The sequence below is a fragment of the Ascaphus truei genome, chromosome 2 (genome assembly GCF_040206685.1).
Source record: "Ascaphus truei isolate aAscTru1 chromosome 2, aAscTru1.hap1, whole genome shotgun sequence".
Classification (NCBI taxonomy): domain Eukaryota; kingdom Metazoa; phylum Chordata; class Amphibia; order Anura; family Ascaphidae; genus Ascaphus; species Ascaphus truei.
The window spans coordinates 474,383,304-474,410,388 of NC_134484.1; the positions used below are offsets into that span (position 1 = coordinate 474,383,304).

General features: G+C 48.8%; 1 protein-coding gene across 1 annotated transcript in view; it reads left to right on the forward strand.

Moving 5' to 3' along the window:
• Nucleotides 1-13,878: 13,878 nt before the first annotated feature.
• LOC142488297 (SCO-spondin-like) overlaps nt 13,879-27,085 on the forward strand; it is a 403,111-nt gene continuing 389,904 nt past the window's right edge. Inside the window, exons 1-7 of the mRNA XM_075588669.1 lie at nt 13,879-13,934; nt 14,816-15,025; nt 20,364-20,446; nt 20,720-20,890; nt 24,244-24,488; nt 24,887-24,989; nt 25,711-25,869. Coding sequence (XP_075444784.1) covers nt 13,879-13,934; nt 14,816-15,025; nt 20,364-20,446; nt 20,720-20,890; nt 24,244-24,488; nt 24,887-24,989; nt 25,711-25,869 — 1,027 coding nt within the window. The remainder of the gene's footprint in view (nt 13,935-14,815; nt 15,026-20,363; nt 20,447-20,719; nt 20,891-24,243; nt 24,489-24,886; nt 24,990-25,710; nt 25,870-27,085) is intronic.

The following is a 27,085-nucleotide window of genomic DNA, read 5'->3' on the forward strand; positions in this document are numbered from 1 at the left end:
TTGGAACTTTCCCCTGAATTGAATGGTATATGTAAACAGAAAAACGACCTCCAGATATGCTAATTGTTTTCAGTTAAAGTAGAACATATAGAGGAACGGCAGTGCACTGCCAAGAAGACCAGGAGGAGGTTCACGATTGCAACAGCAAAAAATGTTTATTGCATAAAAAAGATTGGACTAAATGTCCCCCCTAACCACAGCAATGGTCCACTAACGCGTTTCGGGCTCTATGCCCTTTCTCAAGGTGTACCTTACTCTATTAGGGAGCTAATATTTATACCGTAGCGCCGAACGCGCTACCGAATGACGTCACAGACAGACTGACCAATCGGGTGGCATCTCCCATTAGACGGATCACTATTGGATAAGTGGATCGCGTCACATTCAGAAAACTTTATTGAAGACAAACAAACCCCTTCATCCATGAGAGGGATATGGAGCTCAAGGTGAAGCCCTCCGATTGGCTTACTAAACACATCAACAAATATAACTTTATTAAAGCTGACATGAACATCTTGTTACCTAATCGTCTGTGACGTCAGTAATATGGCTTCCTCATCCAGTGCAAACATAAGTTTTAAAAAAAACTTTATCAACAAACTTTATCAAAAAGGAAAACAATAACAAATTTTATACAGAAAAAGAAAAGTTAAAAAGGATTAAAAAGTACCATTAATTCAATGATTTGAGGAAAAAACTCCCAAATAAAGACACTGTTAATAAAGAAACAGATCATTAAAGAATAGCACATTTGCACAGGAATAACACACACATATCAAAAAAAGGAAATATATATCAAAAAATAAATATAAGAAGTTTTTCTCCTTCATATCCCCAGAACTCAAAAAAGCAGATTAGCAACATGATAATCATAAAAAACAACCAAAGGACTTTCATCCATTTAATTGAGTATAAATGACCTAAAATGTACCGATGTGAAAATTAGAGACCCGGGGTATACAAAAGGGAAGAAAAAGATATATATATATATTCATCCAAAATATGTATTAGGCAAGCAGGACACAATAGCTTCTTTTAAATCAGATGTACTTTGATTTCAAGACATTTCTTTGTAATTTTACTACATGTCTTTATGATTTAAACAAACAAGAAGTATATATAGATGTCATAGGAAGTGAAAATATAATGATCAAAAAATGGAAAAAATATATATCTTAAAAACTTTGGTTAACTCAATAGGATTTTCCCTACGCGATCCTTTTGCCTGAGTTCTCAGTCGGATCCTGTGGGATTATTATTTACTAAACACCCCCTGCTGCAAATTTAGGGCAAAACCGGGTTTATCAAATCAGAAAATAATCCTTTACGTTTTAACGGGAACGTTCCTTGGCAAATCTGGTGCTGTTTTTTGGTTTAGTTTTTCAGAGACTTTTGACAAATGACTTTGGTTCTAGAACCAATTAGAGATAAGTAACATTACAACCCGAAACATGCACTCGCTCAGCCTGACCGTGAGATTCAGCGCCCTGCTCTCTCACTATCTTGGATATGTACCATCGTCTGCGGCAAAAAATACAGCACCGGATTTATCAATAAAAATACTTATAAAAAAACAATGGGATTTGTCTTCTTTATAAATCTGGTGTTGCTTTATCCAGGAGACTTTGGGGTTAGATCCTCAGGAGGTCGTTGATTTTGACCTAATAGCGTGATGTTCACGAAATAGGGAGCAAACATTAATATTATTCTTATTAACGGGTATACTCAACGCTAATAAGATGCAAAAATAACGTTCGTTCGTCAAAGTAGCAGCGCTATTAACGGGGATGTTCCTGTGTCAGAGACGCGTTCTCCAACACACTGCGCATGCGCGCTGGTCAAACAACACGAAGACCGCGCAATTACCGGAGAATTCCATGCGTGTTACCAAAGCGGCTTGGCGCAGGTTCTCTTGGGCGCAGGTAGTGGGATCCGAGTAATACGCGGAAACAAGAAAAAAAGAACATATAGAGTAATACGTTAAAAATAAATGGCACAACGTGTCGGCAGGACATACTGTATGACGTTTACACTCACACTTCCGCTATTTTGCGCTTTGTGCATGAACCGCAAATAATGCGGAGTTAGATGGAACCTCAGCCGTGTCTCTGCTGTTACCGAAGCACGTGCAAATCTTGTTATAATATTGATAAATTAATCATTTTTACACTTAGTAACGTTTTCACTTAGGTATATGGTATATAATGTGATAATGACTGTATAAAGTGTGTGTGTACAATAATGTATATATCCATACATACCTCAACACTATTCATCATTATATCATTTGCACTGCTGTACAAAAAAGTATCCATTTATTTTAATTGTACAGGAATAAAAATGAAACATTAATTAATATTGTTGGGTTATGTAGGTGTAGCCAGGTCCCCTTCTCCTACCTGCTGCCCCGCGACCCCTCACCTGTTTCCTCCGCTGCCGCGGGTCACTCGATGGACCCGCCGGCACTTCTGGAGGGTGGGGGCCACTGCAGGGAGCGCTTTGCCGTTCCGGCGGTCCCCGGCGGTTTGCGAGCAGGGCGCCGCCATCTTGATGTAGGTCGCGAATGCGCAGTAAGTCCCCGACGGCCCTGCAGAGTTGCGCATGCGCGAGAAGAGCGCGAAGAGAGCCTGCGAAACCCTAGCCTACCAGGGAAGGCTCTAGGCAGGGACTACGAGTCCCATGAGCCTCTGCGCGCCCCACGTGATGCCAGGGAGCCAATAGGATCTCTCTGCAGAGAGATACATTTCGCACGCTGAGCCCACACGAGGGCAGTTGGAGCTGGGAGCTAGGAGGGAGCAGGAAGGGTGTAGGGAGTAAGTGAAGCTCCTGCACCAGGTAGGTCCCCCATATCCCAGGTAGGCCCCAACTCACTCTCAGGCTAGTGGGTAATTGACAAGGGACGGCCCTAGGTTAGGGACACTGCCCTTAGGTTCGTGAGGTGCTTTATTGTCCGGTCACAGCGGTCAGTGCTGTGAGGACGGACAAGAGGGCATAGTGTCAGGTTGCAGTGCGTTGCTGCCAGGATTAGGAGAGGTTAGGTAGGAGTGAGTTAGAGGGGACCCGGGTGGGTACGGGAAAGGTAGTGTGGGTGCAGGGGGTCAGGGACCAACCTGCATAGGATAGGCTACCCCTTAGGCCCCTAGGAGTTTACCCTTAAGTCACTCAAGGTTGCGGTGCTGTAGGGACGGCCTACAGCAGCAGGACGCATCACGGTAGTTCACGGAGTCAGTTAGGGACTCAGCACATACTGCACCGTGTTCCAAAGGTTGGGCGCAGACTGTTGCGGCAGAGGTTTCTGCGTGGGATCGTCACGGGTGGTGGTTCCGGTGTCTTCGGTCATCGGATCCTTTTCGAAGCAGTTGCAGATCCGAGCACTGGAGTGTTCGGCAGGTACTCTAACTCTACAAGTGCACCAACAGTTCCATTAGTTAGTGACTGCGCAGTCACCATTATTAGTTTCCCCCTAAAAGGGAGTGGACATACGGAGTGGGGATTACTGGACACGGGGTGGGATCATCCAGTGGAGGTGGAGGTAGCGTCCTGCGCGACGCCGTGTATAGTGTCTCCTCTCGGGAGGGACACCGGTTGATATATATGTGCATATGTGTACGATATGGCCTGCCAGTAAAGTCCTTGATTGTTTTACCTACGTGTGGAGTGATATGTGTATATTTCCTGCGAGGAACCACTCCCCCTCTGGTGGGAGCCATCGCAGGTGGAGGCGCTGCACCCAATATAGTATTGCGCGAGTAACCCCAGGCTCTCCGTGGCAGAGACTTAGGCCCTGTGAGCCTACAGGTGACACAGCACATAGTAGCGGCTTGCTAGCGGTAGGAAGCAGAGTTACATATGGAATATACAGTATTGTACAACCATACTTAATACACTCATTATTACATTATATACCATATTAGTTCACAAGAACATATCACCGTAATCACTAAAAACCACAATATAGCTTACTGTGTGTTTCAGACATTTATATCATCCGTAATATATATATATACTAGCTGAGAGACCCGGCGTTGCCCGGGATGTAATGTTCCTGCTCTCCTCTCTCTCTTTTTCCCTGTCTGCCCTCTCTCTCTTTCCCTGTCTCCCCCCATCTCTCTCTCTCTCTCTCTTCCCCTGTCCCCCCCCTCTCTCTTCCCCTGTCTGTTTGTCCCCTGTTCCCATCAATCCAGCTCCCCCCCCTTTACAGGTCCGGTCCCTCCCCCCCATTTACCAGTCCGGTCCCCCGACCCCTTTCCAGGTGGGTGTGCGCGCGCGTCAGTCGGTGGGTGTGCGCGCGCGTCAGTCGGTGGGTGTGCGCGCGCGTCAGTCGGTGGGTGTGCGCGCGCGTCAGTCGGTGGGTGTGTGTGCGCGTCAGTCGGTGGGTGTGCGCGCGCGTCAGTCGGTGGGTTTGCACGCGCGTCAGTCCGGCCGACCACACTGTCCCTGGCGCCAAACCACCACCGACCGATCTGCTGTGATGGAGGCAGCAGTGCGCAGGCAACGCGCGCCCCCAATCCGTCGAGCGGCAGGGGATCAAGCGGCCGCACCAACGGCTCCTAGAGATCACACTCTCCCCCAGGCATCGCCACTTGGATTAGGACGGGGGGCGGCTCGCAACCAGCAAGCGCACGGTGATCGACCCCCCCCCCCCCATGCCGGCATCAACCACGCAGGCCCAACCGGACAACGGGACTCCGGGTAAGGGACCCACCGTGCCGAATTATTTCAGCTGACGGGGGAGAGTGACGGGTGTGTGTGTGTGTGTGTCACTCTGTGTGTCACTGTGTGTGTGTCACTGTGTGTGTGTCACTGTGTGTCCTTTGGCCCGTCACTCCGCCTCAGGCCAATGAGAGGTGTGCGGGGGCGGGAGGGCCAAGGGACCAATGAGATTTCCCCTAGGGACACCGGACAGACAGGCATACAGTGCTTTCACTAATATAGTATAAGATATCTTTGTATGACATGTAACTTTTTGTAATGAAAGGGTTAAGTCCCATACTCATGTTTTTGAGCCATTGCCAGAAATAACTCCGTGATAATCCGGGTCTGGGCGCGAGTACGGCCCCGTTCATAGTGGCTCCGACGGCGCCAGCGCCACTTACAAACCAATGGAGGCCGCTGCGTGTGTCCATAGTTCACGTGTGCGTGCGCGTGAGCGCCAAGGCGGCCGATGCGCGGCGAGACAAACTGGTTTGAATTTTCTGTGCGACGGCCGGGTTACGCGCGCGGTTCAGCCAATGAGGGCAAACCGCTCACGTGACGTCACACCCCCTGCCACGCCCCCCCCATTGCGCAACCTTGCAGGCCACAGACCTCTGTAAGTAAAGGCGCGCGTGATGTCACGCGCCCGGACGCGAGCGCGCATACGCCTACTATGGACCTGGCCTAAGGGCGGCTTTTGGAAGACGCTAAATATTGATGGGTTATTCCCATGGCGGGGGGGCGGGGGGGGGTGTGAGAATCTGCACTGTTAGGTAAACTGCTAATGCCCATATCATTTGCATAAGATTTGCATAAGATTTGCATATGATTTGCATATACGTAAGCCTAAAGTTGGTTGAAATGTATCGATCCGCTATTAATAAGGGAAATGCCAGGGCATCGTAGCGCTGAGCACCTTTGGGGATACGCATTACGAATATTGATACATTACATTTAGATAACATAACAGTCAAAAATGATTCTGCCTGAATGATACACATCCTACATTACATCCTAATAGCAAAGTGTGAGGTACCCAAACAGAGCCACGCAGGGGGGGAAGCTGCTTTATTTTATACTTTCCAGATATAATAATATTAATGGCACATCTAATAATATCGTCACTTCCTCAGTCACCTAGCGATGTCTGCGATTTCAATAACCTCCTTCGCTGCAATAGGTTGGCGTTGAAATAATGTTTGAATAAATAATGATTCCTTTGTGATATTATTAGTGGTTCACCTGCAGGGTGTATTATATATCCAGGCAAAAGTCCGGCACAATCAGATTGTGACCTGCGACACTAAACAAAGAAGGTCTCCCCCCCCCCCCCCCTCTCCCTCCAGCCTTACAGTACACCCCACAGAGCAGCCTCAAAGTACTGGTGTTTGCTTAGAAAATCAAAGGCCAAAGAGAGCAAACCGGCCTGGCCGGGGGTCCCCGTCTCTTCTTCAGGACCCAGTCAGATTAGGGACAGACCTTAGTTTCCATGTGAATGGGGAGAGCTGACACACTGCCCAGCAGCTGTGTTTATGTGTGTGTGTGTGTGTGTGTGTGTGGGGGGGGGGGGGGGGGGGGGGTGTCTTCCAATCCTGTGACAGTCAGATGTTACCAGCTCACGTTATAATCCCCCTCCAGGTATATAAACCCAATCCTGATCCAGGAGTCAGGAGGTGGAGAGCTGCAGAGAGCCGGAGATATTACCCAACCAGGGGACAGCCAGGACCGTTACCTGAGCACACAGGTAAGTGGGGGACGGGGGGGGGGGGAGAGATGCAGTCTGCGCTGTCCCTCGTACCAAGGAGGTTGCAGTGAAGTAAAGGCGCTCAACCACCTAACACGTTAGCTAACATAGATAATGGCCGTCTTTTAAGATATGTTTAATAGCTGTATTAAATAGAAGTAGCCGTGTCAGTCCCGGTGCCATAGTGCAGAGTAAATGAGCACTTCAGTATTAGGTGATACCTTTTCTATTTGGACTAACAATTGATGCTATAAGACAAACTTTCGAGAGTTCTCCTCTCTGCCTCAGGTCAGCGATACTGGTATACAGAATATTTAATAGCTGGACAAATTCAACAACATTCAAGAGAATAACTCTGAAAAGCACAATTTGGGATATATATATATATATATATAATAAAATTAAAATATATATCACCAAATTTCACCAAGATTTAACAAATTTTGAAAGACTGTGTAGGAAAGGATACTACTGTAAAGGGCTGATTTCGGAGATATATCTGGGCCTGGCGCGATCAGAAGGTTGTTCCCAACATAGCTATATGATCAAATGGGCAGAAGATTTGAATACAGAGATCGATAGAGAAGACTGGGAGGACATTTGGGAGGTAGCTGCAAAAATGTCAATCTGCACCACTATCAAAGAGAATATTTATAAAATTCTATTTCATTGGTACCTAACCCCGAGCAGGCTGGCTAAGATCTTCCCCGGGTTCCCGGATTTGTGCTGGAGGGGATGCGGGCAAAAAGGAGATATGGTTCATATTTGGTGGAGTTGCCCAAAAATTCAGGTATTCTGGGTCATGATACAAAGATTGATCAGAGAGTACTTAGGGGTGGAGGTTGAGGTGGAACCGCTGACCATGGTGCTGGCCAAACCAATAGATGAATTAGGAACGGCAGAAAGTAAGATGATAACTCATGTAATGACGGCTGCCCGCTGTGTTATTGCGGCTGCCTGGAAAAAGGTGAATGCGCCTTCTAGGCAGATGGTCCTACGGAGACTAAGGGAAATAAAGATGATGGAGCTCCTCACAGCACAGTTGAACCAGAAAACTGACAAATTTCACAAAATTTGGGAAATATGGCCAGGAAACTAGGGACCCCATAGAAATAAATACCGAAAGACCAGACAAATGGGCTCGTCCTACCCCCCCCCTTCCACCCCTCCCACCCTTCTTTTTCTTCTTTTCTACGTTCTTCTCTTTCCTTTGTTAAGCCCATGAGAGACGCTTACGGAAGCGGCTGCTTCCCTAACACAACCGGAAATAGGAAGACAGACCACACTTATTCAAAAACAGTGTTATAGCAACTATTTTATTTCAGATGACGAACTGTTAATGCTCTTTGTTGTATGGACAAGTGACACTGTTAAAACATCATATGTATTCCAAGACTATATATTTGTTATGTCTCTCTAAAACAATAAAAATAAATTGAAACAAAAAAAATAAAAAATAAAAATAACTATTTGCAGTCCCAGACTGCGCAGCCTGACGAAGAGAAAAGTTGGCTCCTGATAGGTTGTGTTCAAAAGATATCCTGTTATTGCCAATAAAATAAGGCGACATGTAAAATATATATCACCAAATGTTATTTTCCCTGAGTTAACTACATATGCACTAAGATAATTGCATATGCAGAAAGAATCCTGGAACACAAGCCATTAGAATAAGGTTACTGGGCAGAGTTGCTGTATACAGTATAGTTAGTATATAGTGGGTGCGCTAGTTGTAACTGTGCTGTGTATATGTGAGACCCATTCCACAAAGCCATCACCTACATTATTTTCCCACTCTGCCTGTCTAGAAATAATATTGCCTATAATATATCATATGACTATATATATATATATATACATACCGTATTAGTAATATATTTTTGACACTGTGCTTTTAGTGTATGTGTGATTTGTCATTTTTACTAAGCGGTGCTATTCACTAAGATACCGTCCGTTGCAAGGACCCCTTACAGGGAGCGTGTCTGATAGAACAGCGCCTCTTATAATGGCCCAAAGCCCTTCATTTCCTATGTTTCTGATGTTAGAATATTTTCTTCTGTTGAAATATTGATACTTTTGTGAAACCCTATTCTTCATTGTATATTAATAACCAAATAACACATACATATATATATACATAACAACGAATACATATAATACATCTTACACTTATATTAAAAGTTTGAATTAGAGTTTATTTTAATTTTATTATACATTATTAAAATAAGCGCGGCAAGCTCCTGCTTCCATTAAGGTGAGGGGAGTAAAGAGACCTGGACATGACAGGGCACTCCTTGTCTCATTGAATAAACACATGAAAAGGTGTGACAGCGCTGGCGCAGGAGGAGCGGCGGTGTGGGTGATAAATAATGTATACTGTACTCCTAATGTGGTACCTTGTGTGTGTGCTTGACACTTGAGTGAATGTGAACTGTAATTGTGTTAAAAAGCCGTCCTGAAGCGCACAGTGATGTGTGTGACATGAACCGCAGTGTGAATACCTCAGAACAGAACGCATGGTACAGTATGTGGCACCAGGTAACCAACCTGCACAGCTGCTAGTGAGACAGTGCCAGCCGGGCCCAAACTGATACAAAGAAACGGGCCAGTTCAGTGGTGAAAGTGCTACAGTGTAAGCAACAAAGTCCTGTCCAGTGACGGTAACGGGCAGTAGTTGCTGCCTCAGTTAAAAGGATAACCAACCCTCCAAAGTGCACCTCAAGAAAAGAAACAAAGAGGGGCGCATGGGAAGCCAGCAAATACACTTTATATAAGGGCCAGCAAATACACTTTATATAAGGGCCAGCAAATACACTTTATATAAGGGCCAGCAAATACACTTTATATAAGGGTAATGCACGGTATGATTAAAACATATGTAATAAAGCAGGGGGGGTCGCCTGAGGTTGTAGTAGAGCCGACTTCAAGGGGCTTCTCTTTGCATCCTTTTCTGCGGAGAAACCCCCTAAATTCGGCTCTACTACAACCTCAGGCGACCCCCCTGCTTTATTACATATCACACTACACATCTACTACAACCTCACACTCCCCAGTCACCCTTTCCTTCCCCCCTCTCTCTTACACCCCCACCCCCATGTATTTTTCTCCCCTCCCCACACTCAACCTCCCTCCCCAATATACGTGCGCACACAGTGACACACACACACACACACACACACACACTGACAAACACACACAGCCCCTCCCTCCTCATACTTCCCCCTCTTCTCCTCATACCTGCCCCCTCACCTCCTCATACTTCCCCCTCTTCTCCTCATACCTGCCCCCTCATACCTCCCCCTCCCCTCCTCATACTTCCCCCTCTCCTTATACCTCCCCCTCTTCTCCTCCCCTCATACAGTACCTCCCCCAACTCTCCATATACCTCCCCATCTCTCCTCATACCTCCCGCTCCTCATACCTCTCCCTCCCCATCCTTTCCTCATACCTACCCTCTCCCCTCCTCATATCTCCCCACTCCTTATATCTCCCCCTCCTCATATTTCCCACTCCCCTCCTCATATCTCCCCCATCCCTTCTCATACCTCCTCCTCCCCTCCTAATATCTCCCCCATCCCTCCTCATACCTCCACCTCCCCTCCTCATATCATATCTCCCCCTCATCGCCTCATAACTCCCCTCCTCATATCTCCCAATATCTCCCCCACCCCTCCTCATATCTCCTCCTGCCCTCCTTATCTCCCCCTCCCTACCTCATATCTCCTAATACTCCCCCTCCCCTCCTCATATCCTCCTCCCCTCCTCATATCTCCCCCTCCTCACCCCATATCTCCCACGCCCCTCCTCATATCTCCCCTGCCCCTCCTCATATCTCCTAATATCTCCCCCAACCCTCCTCATATCTCCTCCTTCCTCCTCTTATATCTCCCTCATCCCTCCCCTCCTCATATCTCCCCCTCCTCATATCTCCCCTCCTCACCTCATATCTCCCCCATCCCTCCTCATACCTCCCCCTCCCCTCCTCATTCCTCCCCTCCTCATAGCTCCCCTTCCCCTCATACCTCCCCCTCCTCACCCCATATCTCCCCCTCCTCACCCCATTTCTCCCCCCTCCTCACCTCATATCTCCCCCATCCCTCCTCATACCTCCCCCTCCCCTCCTCATTCCTCCCCTCCTCATAGCTCCCCTTCCCCTCATACCTCCCCCTCCTCACCCCATATCTCCCCCTCCTCACCCCATTTCTCCCCCCTCCTCACCCCATAACTTCCCCGTCCCTCCTCATATCTCCCCCGCCCCTCCTCATATCTCCTCCTGTCCTCCTCTTATATCTCCCTCATCCCTCCCTTCCTCATCCCTCCCCTCCTCACCTCATATCTCCCCCATCCCTCCTCATACCCCCCCTCCCCTCCTCATAACCACCCACATACCTTCCCCTCCTCATATAGCCCCCTCCTCATCTCATATCTCCGTCTCCTCATCTCATATCCCCCCCATCCCTCCTCCTATCTCCCCCATCCCTCCTACCTTCCCCATCCCTCCTCATACCTTCCCCATCCCTCCTCATACCTTCCCCATCCCTCCCCATCCCTCCTCATACCTTCCCCATCCCTCCTCATACCTTCCCCATCCCTCCTCATACCTTCCCCATACCTTCCCCTCCCCAAACCTTCCCCTCCCCAAACCTTCCCCTCCCCATACCTTCCCCTAAGCTCCTCATATCTCCCCCTCCTCATACCTCCCCCTCAGCTCCTCATATCTCCCCCTCCCCATACCTTCCACTCAGCTCGTCATATCTCCCCCTCCTCATATCTCCCCCTCCTCATACCTCTCCCTCCTCTCCTCCTATGACACACACAGACAGACAGGACACACACACAGACAGGAGACACACATACACACACACCTCATTGAGCAGCAGCTCACTCCATCCGGCCCCAGTAGAAAGCCCCGCCACCGACATCCTCTGACCTCCAACCAATCCCCTGCTTCTACTCTCTAAAGCCCAGCCCCCCCGGCATTCTAACATGGAAAAAATACTACCCGGCTGTTGCATCCTCCTCCTCGGCGCTGCCGCTCGCTCCCCCCGCGCACCCCCCCATGCATCGCTGCGCACTGTCGCCGACTCCCCCACGCACCAGGGAGAAAAACTGGGACATTCCCAGGACGGACGGGCAACCGGGACAGCCCAGCAAAAACCGGGACTGTCCCAGCAAAACCGGGATGTATGGTCACCCTACCTATAGCAACCACAAGCTGAGGTGAGTCGGGGCCTAGCTGGGGCCTACTGGGGGTAATCTGGCCTAGTGCAGGAGTTACAGACCCCTGCACACAAACACCCTCAACTCTCTGTGTCCTAGCTCCGACTAACTTGTCTGGCAGCGCGCAAAATGTATCTATCTGCCCGCAGGGGATTGCTGCAGCCCTATAGGCTATGACAGACCATGTGTTCTTGCAACCCCAGTGGCTGCTGGGAGTTGTAGTCCCCGCGGAGCATATTCCCATAGACGCTGCGTGCGCCTAGCATACTGCGCATGCGCGAAGTGCAATGGCTGCCACGACTCCCTCTGCGCATGCGCCCACATGCAACCATGGCGGCGCCCTGCAGAGAGAGCCGCCGGAGCCTCCGGCGATGCGCTCGCCTCCCTAGCAATCTGCTACAGCCCCCACAGTTACCGGAGGTAAGCGAAGGAAAGGGGAAAGCGCTGCGGAACCGGGGGACCAGAGGGGACCTCGTTACACTTAAATAGCATTTTATTTTAAAGGGTAACAGGTGTTTGCCCCCAAAACGTGTCCAGCCCCAAAACATTTCCGGCTCCAAAACATGTCCGGCCCCAAACAATTTTCCTGATTCACAGACTCATACTGTCCTGTGTGACAGATCCATACTGTCCTGTGTGACAGCTCCATACTGTCCTGTGTGACAGACCCATACTGATCTGTGTGACAGACCCATACTGTCCTGTGTGACAGACCCATACTGTCCTGTGTGACAGACCCATACTGTCTTGATACACAGACCCATACTGTCCTGTATGACAGATCCATACTGTCCTTATACACAGACCCATACTGTCCTGTGTGACAGACCCATACTGTCCTTATACACAGACCCATACTGTCCTGTGTGACAGACCCATACTGTCCTGTGTGACAGATCCATACTGTCTTGATACACAGACCCATACTGTCCTGTATGACAGATCCATACTGTCCTTATACACAGACCCATACTGTCCTGTGTGACAGAGCCAACAATTTTCCTGATACACAGACTCATACTGTCATGTGTGACAGATCCATTCTGTCCTGTGTGACAGATCCATTCTGTCCTGTGTGACAGATCCATACTGTCCTGATACTTAAATAACATTTTTAAAAGAGTAACAGGTGTCTGCCCCTAAAACCTGTCCGGCCCCAAAACGTGTCCAGCCCCTAAAACATGTCCAGCCCCCAAAACGTGTCTGCCCCAAAACGTGTCCAGCCCCAAAACAGATCAAACACCAAAGAAAGAAGAAGGCGGCACTGAGACTCAGAGTTTCAGCCGATCCATGTGAGGAAGACCCATAGAGGCCAGAAACGTTGTTCCATTGCCGTGATTTAGAACGCGGGTGCGAAACTCATCGCCCTGCGCCCCCTGCCTCCCCTCACCTCTGCTCGCGCCGCCCTCCCACCCCCCTCCCCCCGCTCGGCTCCGGTCTCAAATGACGCTGCGGGGCCATGTGACATAATGTTGTCAACGCGTCGCTGGAAAGTTAAGGTAAGTAAAGTTACAGAGACCTCGCGCTGTCCCCTCGGGGAAGCGCGGGGCCTCTGTAACTGCCGCCCCTCCCCCAGAAAATCTCGTGCCCCCCGAGTTTGTGAACCCCTGCTTTAGATACGGAGAAAGCTTTGCTGAGTTTTGTCCTTGGAAGGAGCGCCTGAAACAGTCTTATCCACTGAGGGCGGCTTTCTGCTTTATTAGTTGCACATTGCGCTGTAGGAACACAAAGTTCCCACCCAGGTAATATTCTGTACTCCAGGTAGGTTATTAAAGTATAAAGGAGGGGGTTCTGCGCCTGCCAGGGGTCACGTCCGTGCGTAAGAGACGTATAGTATCAGCCACGGAGACACCCTGTCTGCTTCGTTACAGAGGTGGGTTTTTAGATGGGTCTTAAAGGTGGATAGAGAGGGTGCCAGTCGGGTATTGAGGAGAAGGACATTCCAGAGGTGCGGGGCAGCCAGTGAGAGAGGTGTAAGGCGGGAGAGGGCTTCAGATACAAAGGGGATATTAGTTACCTAAATAATGACAGTGTAATCTCTGCGGCTGATTCTTTGTACTATACGCAGAGATGTGTATCGTGCTAAATAGAGCTGGATCAATGTGATGGTGACTAAACTGTGAGTGCCTGTGTGTGTGATTGACAGGCCAGGAGTGGGCAGTGACAGGGACAGAGTGACGGAGGACATCCCCCCTCCCACCGGACCAGGAGACGTCACCATGATGAGGGCCATCCTGCTGCTGCCACTGTGGGTGAAGCTTACATTCGCCAGTGGGTAAGTGCTCTCCTCACGCGCCCCAGCGTCTCTTCCTCTCTCATTGGTCCATCCCCAGGGACGGGGCTGAGCTCCACTCAGCTCACACGGAGAGGCGGCTTCACAGCATAGTGACATACATAGCTATCTCTCACTGTGACATACATGGCTATCTCTCACTGTGACATACATAGCTATCTCTCACTGTGACATACATAACTATCTCTCACTGTGACATACATAGCTATCTCTCACTGTGACATACATAACTATCTCTCACTGTGACACATAACTATCTCTCACTGTGACATACATAGCTATCTCTCACTGTGACACGCATAGCTATCTCTCACTGTGACACACATAGCTATCTCTCACTGTGACATACATAACTATCTCTCACTGTGACATGCATAGCTATCTCTCACTGTGACATGCATAGCTATCTCTCACTGTGACATACATAGCTATCTCTCACTGTGACATACATAACTATCTCTCACTGTGACACACATAGCTATCTCTCACTGTGACACACATAGCTATCTCTCTCTGTGACATACATAACTATCTCTCACTGTGACATACATAGCTATCTCTCACTGTGACATACATAACTATCTCTCACTGTGACATATATAGCTATCTCTCACTGTGACATACATAACTATCTCTCACTGTGACACACATAGCTATCACTCACTGTGACATACATAACTATCTCTCACTGTGACATACATAGCTATCTCTCCTTCTCCTCCCTCACCGTGACATACATAGCTGTCTCTCACTGTGACATACATAGCTATCTCTCACTGTGACACACACGGCTATCTCTGTATTTGCTCTCTGGCCTGTATTTAGTACGCTATATGACGGCCTTTCCTGATTACTTCCTGTAGGCGCTGGTGTGACCGGACTGTCCAGGTCACTGAGGAGGAAGTGGTCAGCCCCCGGAAAGAGCAGGTCATCCCTTGCGCCAATGTGTATCAGTACAACTTTCAGGGCTGGCAGCTGGACCAGGAGAAGATGCGGCGCGAGTATGGAGGGGATGGCGGGATAGTGAGATATTACGCCGAGAGAGGCGCTGCATCCATGTGCTACATTTACACGTGAGTGCAAAGTTCAGCGTACGTGTCATTCTCTACGATCCGTCATTTATAGCTGCAGTTCAAGCAATATCCTGCATGTGTGGGGTTTCTAAATAAATCAGTTCTGCTATAGCAACCATTTACATTCCCCATATGTAAAGATGTCGCCAAACTTTGCCGATCAATAGACGGAGAACGAATTGACCGGCAGCTATGCAGTTTTTTTAGGTAAGTAGAGATTGCCCACATTAAACTATTGAAGTAAAAAAAAAAAAAAACCTTAAAAAAACAACAACACAGGAGCTTGAACTGCAGCTTTAATGCACCCGATTACCCATTATATACAATTGTTCTGACTCAAGCTCACTGTGACAAGTGAGTAGAGGCTGGCAGTTCCCCTCACTCCCTGTGACAAGTGAGTAGAGGCAGGCAGTTCCCCTCACTCTCTGGGACAAGTGAGTAGAGGCAGGCAGTTCCGCTCACTCCCTGTGACAAGTGAGTAGAGGCAGGCAGTTCCCCTCACTCCCTGTGACAAGTGAGTAGAGGCAGGCAGTTCCCCTCACTCCCTGTGACAAGTGAGTAAAGGCAAGCAGTTCCTCTCACTCCCTGGGACAAGTGAGTAAATGCAGGCAGTTCCCCTCACTCCCTGTGACAAGTGAGTAGAGGCAGGCAGTTCCCCTCACTCCCTGTGACAAGTGAGTAGAGGCAGGCAGTTCCCCTCACTCCCTGTGACAAGTGAGTAGAGGCAGGCAGTTCCCCTCACTCCCTGTGACAAGTGAGTAAATGCAGGCAGTTCCCCTCACTCCCTGTATATGCACAGAGAGTTCTTCTTTCTTTTGTATTTTTATTGTAAACACAACAATAACAAAAAGGGGGAACTGGGCAGGTGGCAAAAGTAAGGGAGGGGTAAATTGTAATGACTTTACCAAGTGACACACACGTTATGACTTTACACAATGGCAGCTGGATCTAAAGGAAAGCATGCTAGCCTGGACTAACAGGATACACAGTCAGGACTGTACCAACTAGCAGGGGAGGCAGGCACCACTCAACTGACTAAAAAGTGCAGGGGGCTTGCTAGGGCAACAGACTGGGAAGCCAAGGGGAAGTAGCGATGTAACCACATTACACTGTGCTGCCTAAAGGGTGGTGAGATCGGAATCGCGATTTGCATCTGGTGGAGTTTATTTAATTTTTACTAATTAGGATTGAAGCCGGGGGTCTCCGAAACTGATCTGCATTCCTTTCCGCTCAGTAGAGCCCCGGGTTTCAATCCTAGGTATTAAAAATACAATTAGATACGACCGTCACGAACAAATTTTGAGCAGCTGTGTTCTAGAGATACGGACACTAGGGGACTCACGTCTAGAATGTACAGGGAAGTGATCTGCCAGAAGTCGCCCAATGACAATAGACTGAGTTACATGAGACAGTGGGAATCTGACCTAGGAGAGACTTTAGAGGACGACGACTGGGACAGAATTATTCAGGCGGCGGCAAAAAGCTCAATCTGCACCACACTAAAGGAGAACGCATATAAAGTCCTAATGAGGTGGTATTACACTCCGACGCGCTTAGCGAAATTTGTAAAAGGCTACTCTCCTCTCTGCCCTAAACAGTGCGGAGAGGCAGCAGATCTCCGACATATGCTGTGGTCTTGCATTAAAGTGGCCCCTATTTGGGAACAAATCAGAGATTGGATTCAGCGGATTCTCGATTTGGAGATCCCCCTGGACCCGTGGCTGTTCCTCCTGGGCAGACGGATCAAGGGTCTTTCAAATGCGTCGCATAAATTGATCGCGCATTTTGCCACTGCCACGAGATGTGAGATCGCAGCATTATGGAAACAGCAGGAGACACCCATTATCCCTAAGATCAGAAACAGAATTTGGCATGTTTGCCGGATGGAACAATTAACGAGTTTAGTTAATGACTCCGGCACAAATTTTCTAAAAGTTTGGGACCCATGGTTATCCCAAGAAAAAATCCCAGGAGTGGACGCCTCCTCAATCCTGCATTAACTAAACCAAATGCGTTCTCCTTTAAGGACAGATTAGACAAAAAGACATAGTGACGCACAGCCAACGGACATCCCGTTAGCCATAGCCAAAGGGAGACTGGGAGTGAGAAAGATAAAAGAACCTACGTAAAGCTAGTCAAAACTAAAATTCGTAGCGAGGGCCGAGAAATCAGCAGACAACAAGCCTCCACATCCGCTCCAGAACCTGGACATAGACCACCTCCCCCCACCCACCACATCCTCCCTCCCCCCCTCTATCCCTGTCTTCATGTCACGTCAGTCTGGTCTTGTTGGTATTGTCTTAAGTAGTCAAGTCTAAATGTGGTCATTATATGTGGTTTGACAAAAATGGAAATGCAACAACGGGCTGTGAGAAATTGGTTGTATTTGTACTTTCCAATAAAAAAGTGAAAGTTGAAAAAAAAAAAAAAATACAATTAGAACCCAGCTTCATTATCTTGGTGGCTAACTGCTAGGTATTGAAAGGGTTAAACAGCAATAACTGGTTTCTTGAAGGTACAGGGGGTGGGTGAAGTTTGTAGTTGCCCCAGGGTGGGTGGTTAGGCCTCTCAGGAGGGTTGCAGGAGGAGTCAACCCCTTCATTACCTTAGCGGTTACAGCCGCTAAGGTAATTAAGGGGTTAACCCCTCCCACGAGGCCTAACCACCCACCCCGGGGCAACTACCCCCTTCACTCAACCTCACTACCACCAACACCACCACACAGGAATGGGCAAAAGTACTATTAGCCAAATATGGCAAACAGCGCTTTTGCCCATTCAAATAAATGCAATAAAATACAATACAATACAAATTACAATACTATAATATAAATACAGTAGCCACTTAATCCATTGATTGTCACTGTGGTTAACTCTGCCCTCAATGGGGTCAAAGATGGGAACCAACTACCCACCCCCAACAATCCCCCCCCCTCCAACACACAAAGTAATGGGCAAAATCCCTATTATTCAGATCTGGATAATAGCGCATTTGCCCATTAAAAATAAACCATTAGCCAGCAACTCTATAGTAAATAAAAGCTGTACTTACCCCTGCCAGGATGAAGGCCTTCCTCGTGTTTGTCCTTATCCTCTTCTTTTTCCGTGACATCAACATTAAAATAAAATAAAAAATTAATAACCCCTATGGCAAATAAGGGGATAACCCCCCTCCCCCACTACCCTTCCGGGTAGCCTAACCACCCACCCAGAGGCAACTACCCCCATTTCCCATCCCCTCTACCTCCATCACCACACACACAAATGACAAAAGCACCAGTAAATATGGCTATTAGCGCTTTTGCCCATTTGTGTTGTAAAAAAAAAAAAACATATAGTACACAATAAAATAAAATTGACATTTTATACATTAAAAGAAACAGTAGGCAATAGACCCATTGATTGTCACTGTTGTTACCTACAGGATGCCCTCAACGGGGACACAGATAATCACACTGAAATCAATGGGCAACCTGAAAATAATAACCGATAACAAAAAACACATAGCAATAAAATAAAGCCAAAAAAGGCATTAATTGTATTGTATGTCTTTATTTATATAGCGCTATTAATGTACATAGGGCTTCACAGTAGTAATACATGTGGTAATCATGTCACTGTTATCTATGCCCTCAACGGCACAAATATAACCACATTAGCAATGAATGGGCATTGCCCTCCAAAACCCACAATTAAATAAAATATATAATCATAAATAACAAATCAAAGTGTATTTTACCCATGCCGGGATGAAGGCTCATCCTCCTCATCCGGCACCAACAACTCTTGACCCACGAAGCAATGATCCTTATCTTGAATAACAGCTTGATGCGCAGAAGCAGTTACTAACCGCTAAGGGAATTAAGGGGTTACTGGCCAGCAGCTATTTGTATATTTTAATGTTGGTGCCACGGAAAAGGATGAGGATGAACACGAGGATGGCCTTCATCCTGGTAGGGGTATGTACAACTGGCAATCAATGGACAAATGGCTGGTGTATTTTTTTATATTATTATATTTTATTGCACTATTAGTATATTTGAATGGGCAAAAGTGCTACTTACCATATTTCGCTAATAGCACTTTTGCAAATTCCTGTGTGGTGGTGTTGGTAGTAGACGGGGTGGGTGAAGAGAGTAGTGGCCTCGGGTGGGTGGTTAGGCCTCGCGGGGGTAGGGGTGGAGGGGGGATAACCTTAGAAGTTGTAACCGTCACAGTAGTGAAGGGGTTAACTCACGGATTCCTGAGGTACAGGCCCCAGTATCGGGTGCTGGTATCTCCTGCATGTTTAAATGTCCCAGTCACTTGGCCCGTGACACAAGAGAATTAAACTTGCTGGAGATACTGGCACCCCCTACGAAGGCCTGTAACTCGGGAAGCAGGGCGTTCCCGACCTGAAAGTCATGCGTTATGGTATTAAAATTAAAACTGAGCGATCGCCTGCAAGCTGTGCAGGGAGATGCAGCTTCTCTTTGTGCAGGGAGATCACCTATAAGAGCAGTGCAGGGAGATACAGCTCTCTGTGTGCAGGGAGATCGCATGTAAGAACTGTGCAGGGAGATACAGCTCTCTGTGTGCAGGGAGATCGCATGTAAGAACTGTGCAGGGAGATACAGCTCTCTGTGTGCAGGGAGATCGCATGTAAGAACTGTGCAGCGAGATGCAGCTTCTCTCTGTGCAGGGAGATCGCATGTAAGAACTGTGCAGGGAGATACAGCTCTCTGTGTGCAGGGAGATCGCATGTAAGAACTGTGCAGGGAGATACAGCTCTCTGTGTGCAGGGAGATCGCATGTAAGAACTGTGCAGCGAGATGCAGCTTCTCTCTGTGCAGGGAGATCATCTATAAGAGCTGTGCAGGGAGATTGCCTGTAAGAGCTGTGCAGGGAGATGCAGCTTCTATCTGTGCAGGGAGATCGCCTGTAAGAGCTGTGCAGGGAGATGCAGCTTCTATCTGTGCAGGGAGATCGCATGTAAGAACTGTGCAGGGAGATACAGCTCTCTGTGTGCAGGGAGATCGCATGTAAGAACTGTGCAGGGAGATACAGCTCTCTGTGTGCAGGGAGATCGCATGTAAGAACTGTGCAGCGAGATGCAGCTTCTCTCTGTGCAGGGAGATCATCTATAAGAGCTGTGCAGGGAGATTGCCTGTAAGAGCTGTGCAGGGAGATGCAGCTTCTATCTGTGCAGGGAGATCGCCTGTAAGAGCAGTGCAGGGAGATACAGCTCTCTGTGTGCAGGGAGATCGCCTGTAAGAGCTGTGCAGGAACGAGTCTGATGGCATAGCATAGCTCAGGGCCACAATGTAATGATGGTGGTCCTGTTGTTTTCTCTTGATTAGGCCGCAGGATACCAGGCCGTCTGTGTGGAACCGGACTATAAAAGCGTGCTGTGAGGGCTGGAGCGGGGACCATTGCACCGAGGGTGAGCACAAAGCCAATAACGTCTCTGCCGCTAGTGGAGGTGCTGAGACGCAGTGCCACTGAGCCCTCCCAATCCTTATCTTGGTCCTGTGTCAACTGATTAGAAACGTAATGAATGAATTGTGATTGGATAATATCGTTTCCTTCCCCCATTCTGCGTATTCCGTTCCTTTCGCGTTTCGCTCGGGAGGTGGGTGGGTGGGTGCATATTCTTGTCCTGCTTGTACAAAGCGATGGGGCTGGGTTGGCTCATTACCTTTGTTGTCCCACACAGGAGAAGGCTTCCTGGGACGTTGCTTTGCCAGTTGGAACTGCCAGGACTCCGTGAGCCCACACAATGTCTCTCTCATGAGCATGGAAGAGTGCTGCACCCACCCCTGGGGCCACAGCTGGAAGAACGTCACCTCTGAATTCTGCTTCAGCTGCTCCTATGTGACTCCCACAGGTCAGCGAAACACGGGTCACCTTCTCCATACCAGTCCCACACTGCACTAACGGGAGAGCTTGTGATGTCTAACGTCCGAGGGAAAACCCGCTACGTGCTCCCTTTCTGCTTTCTTTATAAATCCCTATTTAAATTCAAGAATTATAAGGCTCAATATAATAAACTGGCGCAGAGGACAATGTTTGTCCTTTTAAGCCCAGTGTGCAGCCTGTGGCAGATAATACAGAGCTACTCGGCACTCACATGGGCCAGTGTGCAGCCTGTGGCAGATAATACAGAGCTAGTCGGCACTCACATGGGCCAGTGTGCAGCCTGTGGCAGATAATACAGAGCTAGTCGGCACTCACATGGGCCAGTGTGCAGCCTGTGGCAGATAATACAGAGCTAGTCGGCACTCACATGGGCCAGTGTGCAGCCTGTGGCAGATAATACAGAGCTAGTCGGCACTCACATGGGCCAGTGTGCAGCCTGTGGCAGATAATACAGAGCTAGTCGGCACTCACATGGGCCAGTGTGCAGCCTGTGGCAGATAATACAGAGCTAGTCGGCACTCACATGGGCCAGTGTGCAGCCTGTGGCAGATAATACAGAGCTAGTCGGCACTCACATGGGCCAGTGTGCAGCCTGTGGCAGATAATACAGAGCTAGTCGGCACTCACATGGGCCAGTGTGCAGCCTGTGGCAGATAATACAGAGCTAGTCGGCACTCACATGGGCCAGTGTGCAGCCTGTGGCAGATAATTCAGAGCTAGTCGGCACTCACATGGGCCAGTGTGCAGCCTGTGGCAGATAATACAGAGCTAGTCGGCACTCACATGGGCCAGTGTGCAGCCTGTGGCAGATAATTCAGAGCTACTCGGCACTCACATGGGCCAGTGTGCAGCCTGTGGCAGATAATACAGAGCTAGTCGGCACTCACATGGGCCAGTGTGCAGCCTGTGGCAGATAATTCAGAGCTACTCGGCACTCACATGGGCCAGTGTGCAGCCTGTGGCAGATAATACAGAGCTGGTCAGCACTCACATGGGCCAGTGTGCAGCCTGTGGCAGATAATACAGAGCTACTCGGCACTCACATGGGCCAGTGTGCAGCCTGTGGCAGATAATACAGAGCTAGTCGGCACTCACATGGGCCAGTGTGCAGCCTGTGGCAGATAATACAGAGCTAGTCGGCACTCACATGGGCCAGTGTGCAGCCTGTGGCAGATAATACAGAGCTGGTCAGCACTCACATGGGCCAGTGTGCAGCCTGTGGCAGATAATACAGAGCTACTCGGCACTCACATGGGCCAGTGTGCAGCCTGTGGCAGATAATACAGAGCTACTCGGCACTCACATGGGCCAGTGTGCAGCCTGTGGCAGATAATACAGAGCTAGTCGGCACTCACATGGGCCAGTGTGCAGCCTGTGGCAGATAATTCAGAGCTAGTCGGCACTCACATGGGCCAGTGTGCAGCCTGTGGCAGATAATACAGAGCTGGTCAGCACTCACATGGGCCAGTGTGCAGCCTGTGGCAGATAATACAGAGCTAGTCGGCACTCACATGGGCCAGTGTGCAGCCTGTGGCAGATAATACAGAGCTAGTCGGCACTCACATGGGCCAGTGTGCAGCCTGTGGCAGATAATACAGAGCTAGTCGGCACTCACATGGGCCAGTGTGCAGCCTGTGGCAGATAATTCAGAGCTAGTCGGCACTCACATGGGCCAGTGTGCAGCCTGTGGCAGATAATTCAGAGCTAGTCGGCACTCACATGGGCCAGTGTGCAGCCTGTGGCAGATAATTCAGAGCTAGTCGGCACTCACATGGGCCAGTGTGCAGCCTGTGGCAGATAATACAGAGCTACTCGGCACTCACATGGGCCAGTGTGCAGCCTGTGGCAGATAATACAGAGCTAGTCGGCACTCACATGGGCCAGTGTGCAGCCTGTGGCAGATAATACAGAGCTACTCGGCACTCACATGGGCCAGTGTGCAGCCTGTGGCAGATAATTCAGAGCTAGTCGGCACTCACATGGGCCAGTGTGCAGCCTGTGGCAGATAATTCAGAGCTAGTCGGCACTCACATGGGCCAGTGTGCAGCCTACGGCAGATAATACAGAGCTGGTCAGCACTCACATGGGCCAGTGTGCAGCCTGTGGCAGATAATACAGAGCTAGTCGGCACTCACATGGGCCAGTGTGCAGCCTGTGGCAGATAATACAGAGCTAGTCGGCACTCACATGGGCCAGTGTGCAGCTTGTGGCAGATAATACAGAGCTAGTCGGCACTCACATGGGCCAGTGTATCAGGATGTTTATTCCATCCGCGCCATGCTCCGGCATCAAAACAGAATCGCACAGTATATATACCAACCCCTGGGAGACACCGCTGTACAATATGGCCCTCTAATAATGCTGCAGTGATATATATATATATAGCAGCTAATAATGCTGCAGTGATATATATATATATAGCAGCTAATAATGCTGCAGTGATATGCTATATATATATATATAGCAGCTAATAATGCTGCAGTGATATGCTATATATATATATATATATAGCAGCTAATAATGCTGCAGTGATATGCTATATATATATATATATATATATAGCAGCTAATAAATCACCATTCATTATTTTTTTACTTTGAGTGCGCTGGTTCATCTGTTCATGTAACTACTCTGTCTAACCGCTGCACCTCATTTCAACTATAGTCAAAGTGTACGATGTGTATATACTCCATGCACTTTGGGTGGGCCTGACATTGGGAGAAGGAAATCAGGGTATTGGTGCCAGGCACCTAATGTACTTTGGGGACACTCCATCGGTGTGCTGTATGCCGTGACATACATACATACATATATATATATATACACACTGTGTGTTACAGGGTACTGTGATATGTTCAGTAAAGGTTGTTATTATCTACGTGTGTGGGTATTACTGTCTACATTGTTCCTGTGAGGGGCTTATCCTGCACGTTGGGATCCCGCTCAGGTGGAGGCGCCGCACCGAGGCGAACACATTATCACCCCAGCCTCCCAGTGGCGGAGGCTCAGGCCTTCTGTGAGCCAACAGGTGATGGCAGTAAAGGTAGCCCCTTTAGTTACGGGGGAACAAGGGCCACATATATATTTATATATTATGAGGACCATCTGGCACAGAACCGGAAGAAACAAAGTCAACAGCCCGTGAAGTTTCTGTGGAAAGCACAAAATGTGGCAGATACCGGATCACAACTGTTACCCACTGTGTGTACCTGTCGCCATGACGTGTGACTTCCACAAGTGCAAAACCTTCCATGCATATTACCTGCAGCTGCAGCATGCAGTGGTAACGAGTTCCCCCCCGATTGTCTCCCTTCTTTGCAGCAGACCTCCCTTCCCCCTTCCTGATGAGGCCGTACTTCTCCACGGCCTTGGTTGGGGCGCCGACGCGGCACCAGCGACTGTTTGCCACCTGCGTGACGTGGGGGGGCTTCCATTATCGAAGTTTTGACGGGAAGCACTTTCATTTCCATGGAGCCTGCACGTATAACCTGGCCTCCTCTTCCGATACCACCTGGGCCGTCTATATCTCGGAGGAGCCCTGCACAACACCTGGCCATTGTCCCAAGGTAAGACCCAAAGAGGACGTGCTGGAGACTCTTCTCACGCGCGGATCACACCTCTTATTCTTCACAGGTTTCAGTCGGCGCACCGTTATTGGTATTCTGAAAATGAGTATGTAACAAACTGTTAAAAAGTCACCCGAAAAATCTCCCACACTGAGGTTCAGTTAAATGAGCTTTAACAAAAAGCAAGGATTTTATTGGAAATCACCAAAAGGACACAAAATGAGTTTGATTTCTCGCCATGTACATGGAAAAAAGCCAATTTCACAGCTTTTTGTGATAGATAGGGACTGAAAGGACAGTGATCCATCACAGCTCTATTCTTTCACCCTTTCTCAATCACACACTCTCTACTATGCACTGACCCACATCTGTATTTCCTGTGTCCACCCCCCCCCCAGGCTCTCAGTATGATATTTGGTTTGGATCAGGTTCTAGCCAAGGACAGAACAGTCTCGGTGAATGGTGTTATCGTGCCGCAGGGGGAGCCACATCTGCAGAATGGTGAGAGCCAGAGAAACACTACATGTCTAACTAGGCTTTCATGGGAATTCGTTTTGGTTTATAGTCCGTGGTGGTAGATGGTCTCAGAGGAGACATCCTTAGGCCAGGTCCCCAGTGGCCTGTTGCGGCATGCGCTAAAGCGTGTGTGCCTTACACAAGGCACCGCCCTCTATGGGGCAGGCCCCAGTCGGGGTGTGCGTGCGCACACACAAGCCACGATGCGTGGCCACGTTGGCCAAAAGACGAGATTTTTGTCTTTTGGGGCGTTGACCACGTCTCGGCAGCGGTTCAGCCAGTGAGGGAGAACCAGCCACGTGACATCATGACCGCGCCCTGACACGCCTCCTCCCCCAGCAGATCCTCTGCTCGGAAAGCACAACTGCAGACCACAGGTTGCGGCTGAAACTGGCGCACGCGTCGCCAGGTTCCCTGCTATGTGCAGCCGTGACCACTAGACCGTAGCCCTAGAGAAGGACAAGTGACAAGGAATATAATGTAAGAGTAGACTAACAGTGTTCAAAGGCAGCGGAACGTCTTACAATCAATTCCAATGTGTAGCTGGCCATGTTGTGAGCTAGTTAATGGGTTTGCTGTAGACATTTTCATCTGATAAGTCTAAAAGCTACTCTTCACTGGAGGACAGAGATGTTGCTTATGTTGCTTTGTATATTATCACGGTAGATTGTCTTCTCACATTGTCCTATCTCATTCTCTGTAACAGGCATTAACATCCTCTGGCTTGGAGACTTCATGTTTATAGAGAGCGGGCTCGGTGTGCGTGTGAAGTTTGATGGAGGGAACAATGTGTATGTGACGGTGACCTCAGACCTGCAGGGCAGAACAAAGGGACTCTGTGGCGTCTACAATGAGGACCCTGAAGGTGAGAGGCCAGGAACTGTCCACTGGGCTCACCTGAAGAGTCGTTCAATAACATACAATGAAATAATTGTAATGCCCGTGTAACCCCGTGTAATGCCATGGCAACGTGCGTCAAATGAAGCTGCGTTGTCACCTGAAGCCGGCTGAATCTCGATAAGTTCAGTTGCAGAGGCCTCACGCATTGCATTTAATTTAACCGCAGCGCCCCTTCAAAACAAGTCCTGCGTCCTCCTTTTTGGGAAGTGAGGGGTTAGGGATAAGGAGAGCATGATCAGAAGTGAGGGGTTAGGGATAAGGACAGGAGCATGATCAGAAGTGAGGGGTTAGGGATAAGGACAGGAGCATGATCCTAAGTGAGGGGTTAGGGATAAGGACAGGAGCATGATCAGAAGTGAGGGGTTAGGGATAAGGACAGGAGCATGATCAGAAGTGAGGGGTTAGGGATAAGGACAGGAGCATGATCAGAAGTGAGGGGTTAGGGATAAGGATAGGAGCATGATCAGAAGTGAGGGGTTAGGGATAAGGGCACGAGCATGATCAGAAGTGAGGGGTTAGGGATAAGGACAGGAGCATGATCAGAAGTGAGGGGTTAGGGATAAAGGCACGAGCATGATCAGAAGTGAGGGGTTAGGGATAAGGACAGGAGCATGATCAGAAGTGAGGGGTTAGGGATAAGGACAGGAGCATGATCAGAAGTGAGGGGTTAGGGATAAGGACAGGAGCATGATCAGAAGTGAGGGGTTAGGGATAAGGACAGGAGCATGATCAGAAGTGAGGGGTTAGGGATAAGGACAGGAGCACGATCAGAAGTGAGGGGTTAGGGATAAGGACAGGAGCACGATCAGAAGTGAGGGGTTAGGGATAAGGACAGGAGCACGATCAGAAGTGAGGGGTTAGGGATAAGGACAGGAGCATGATCAGAAGTGAGGGGTTAGGGATAAGGGCAGGAGCATGATCAGAAGTGAGGGGTTAGGGATAAGGACAGGAGCATGATCCGAAGTAAGGGGTTAGGGATAAGGACAGGAGCATGATCAGAAGTGAGGGGTTAGTGATAAGGGCAGGAGCATGATCAGAAGTGAGGGGTTAGGGATAAGGACAGGAGCATGATCAGAAGTGAGGGGTTAGGGATAAGGAGATCACGATCAGAAGTGAGGGGTTAGGGATAAGGAGATCACGATCAGAAGTGAGGGGTTAGGGATAAGGACAGGAGCATGATC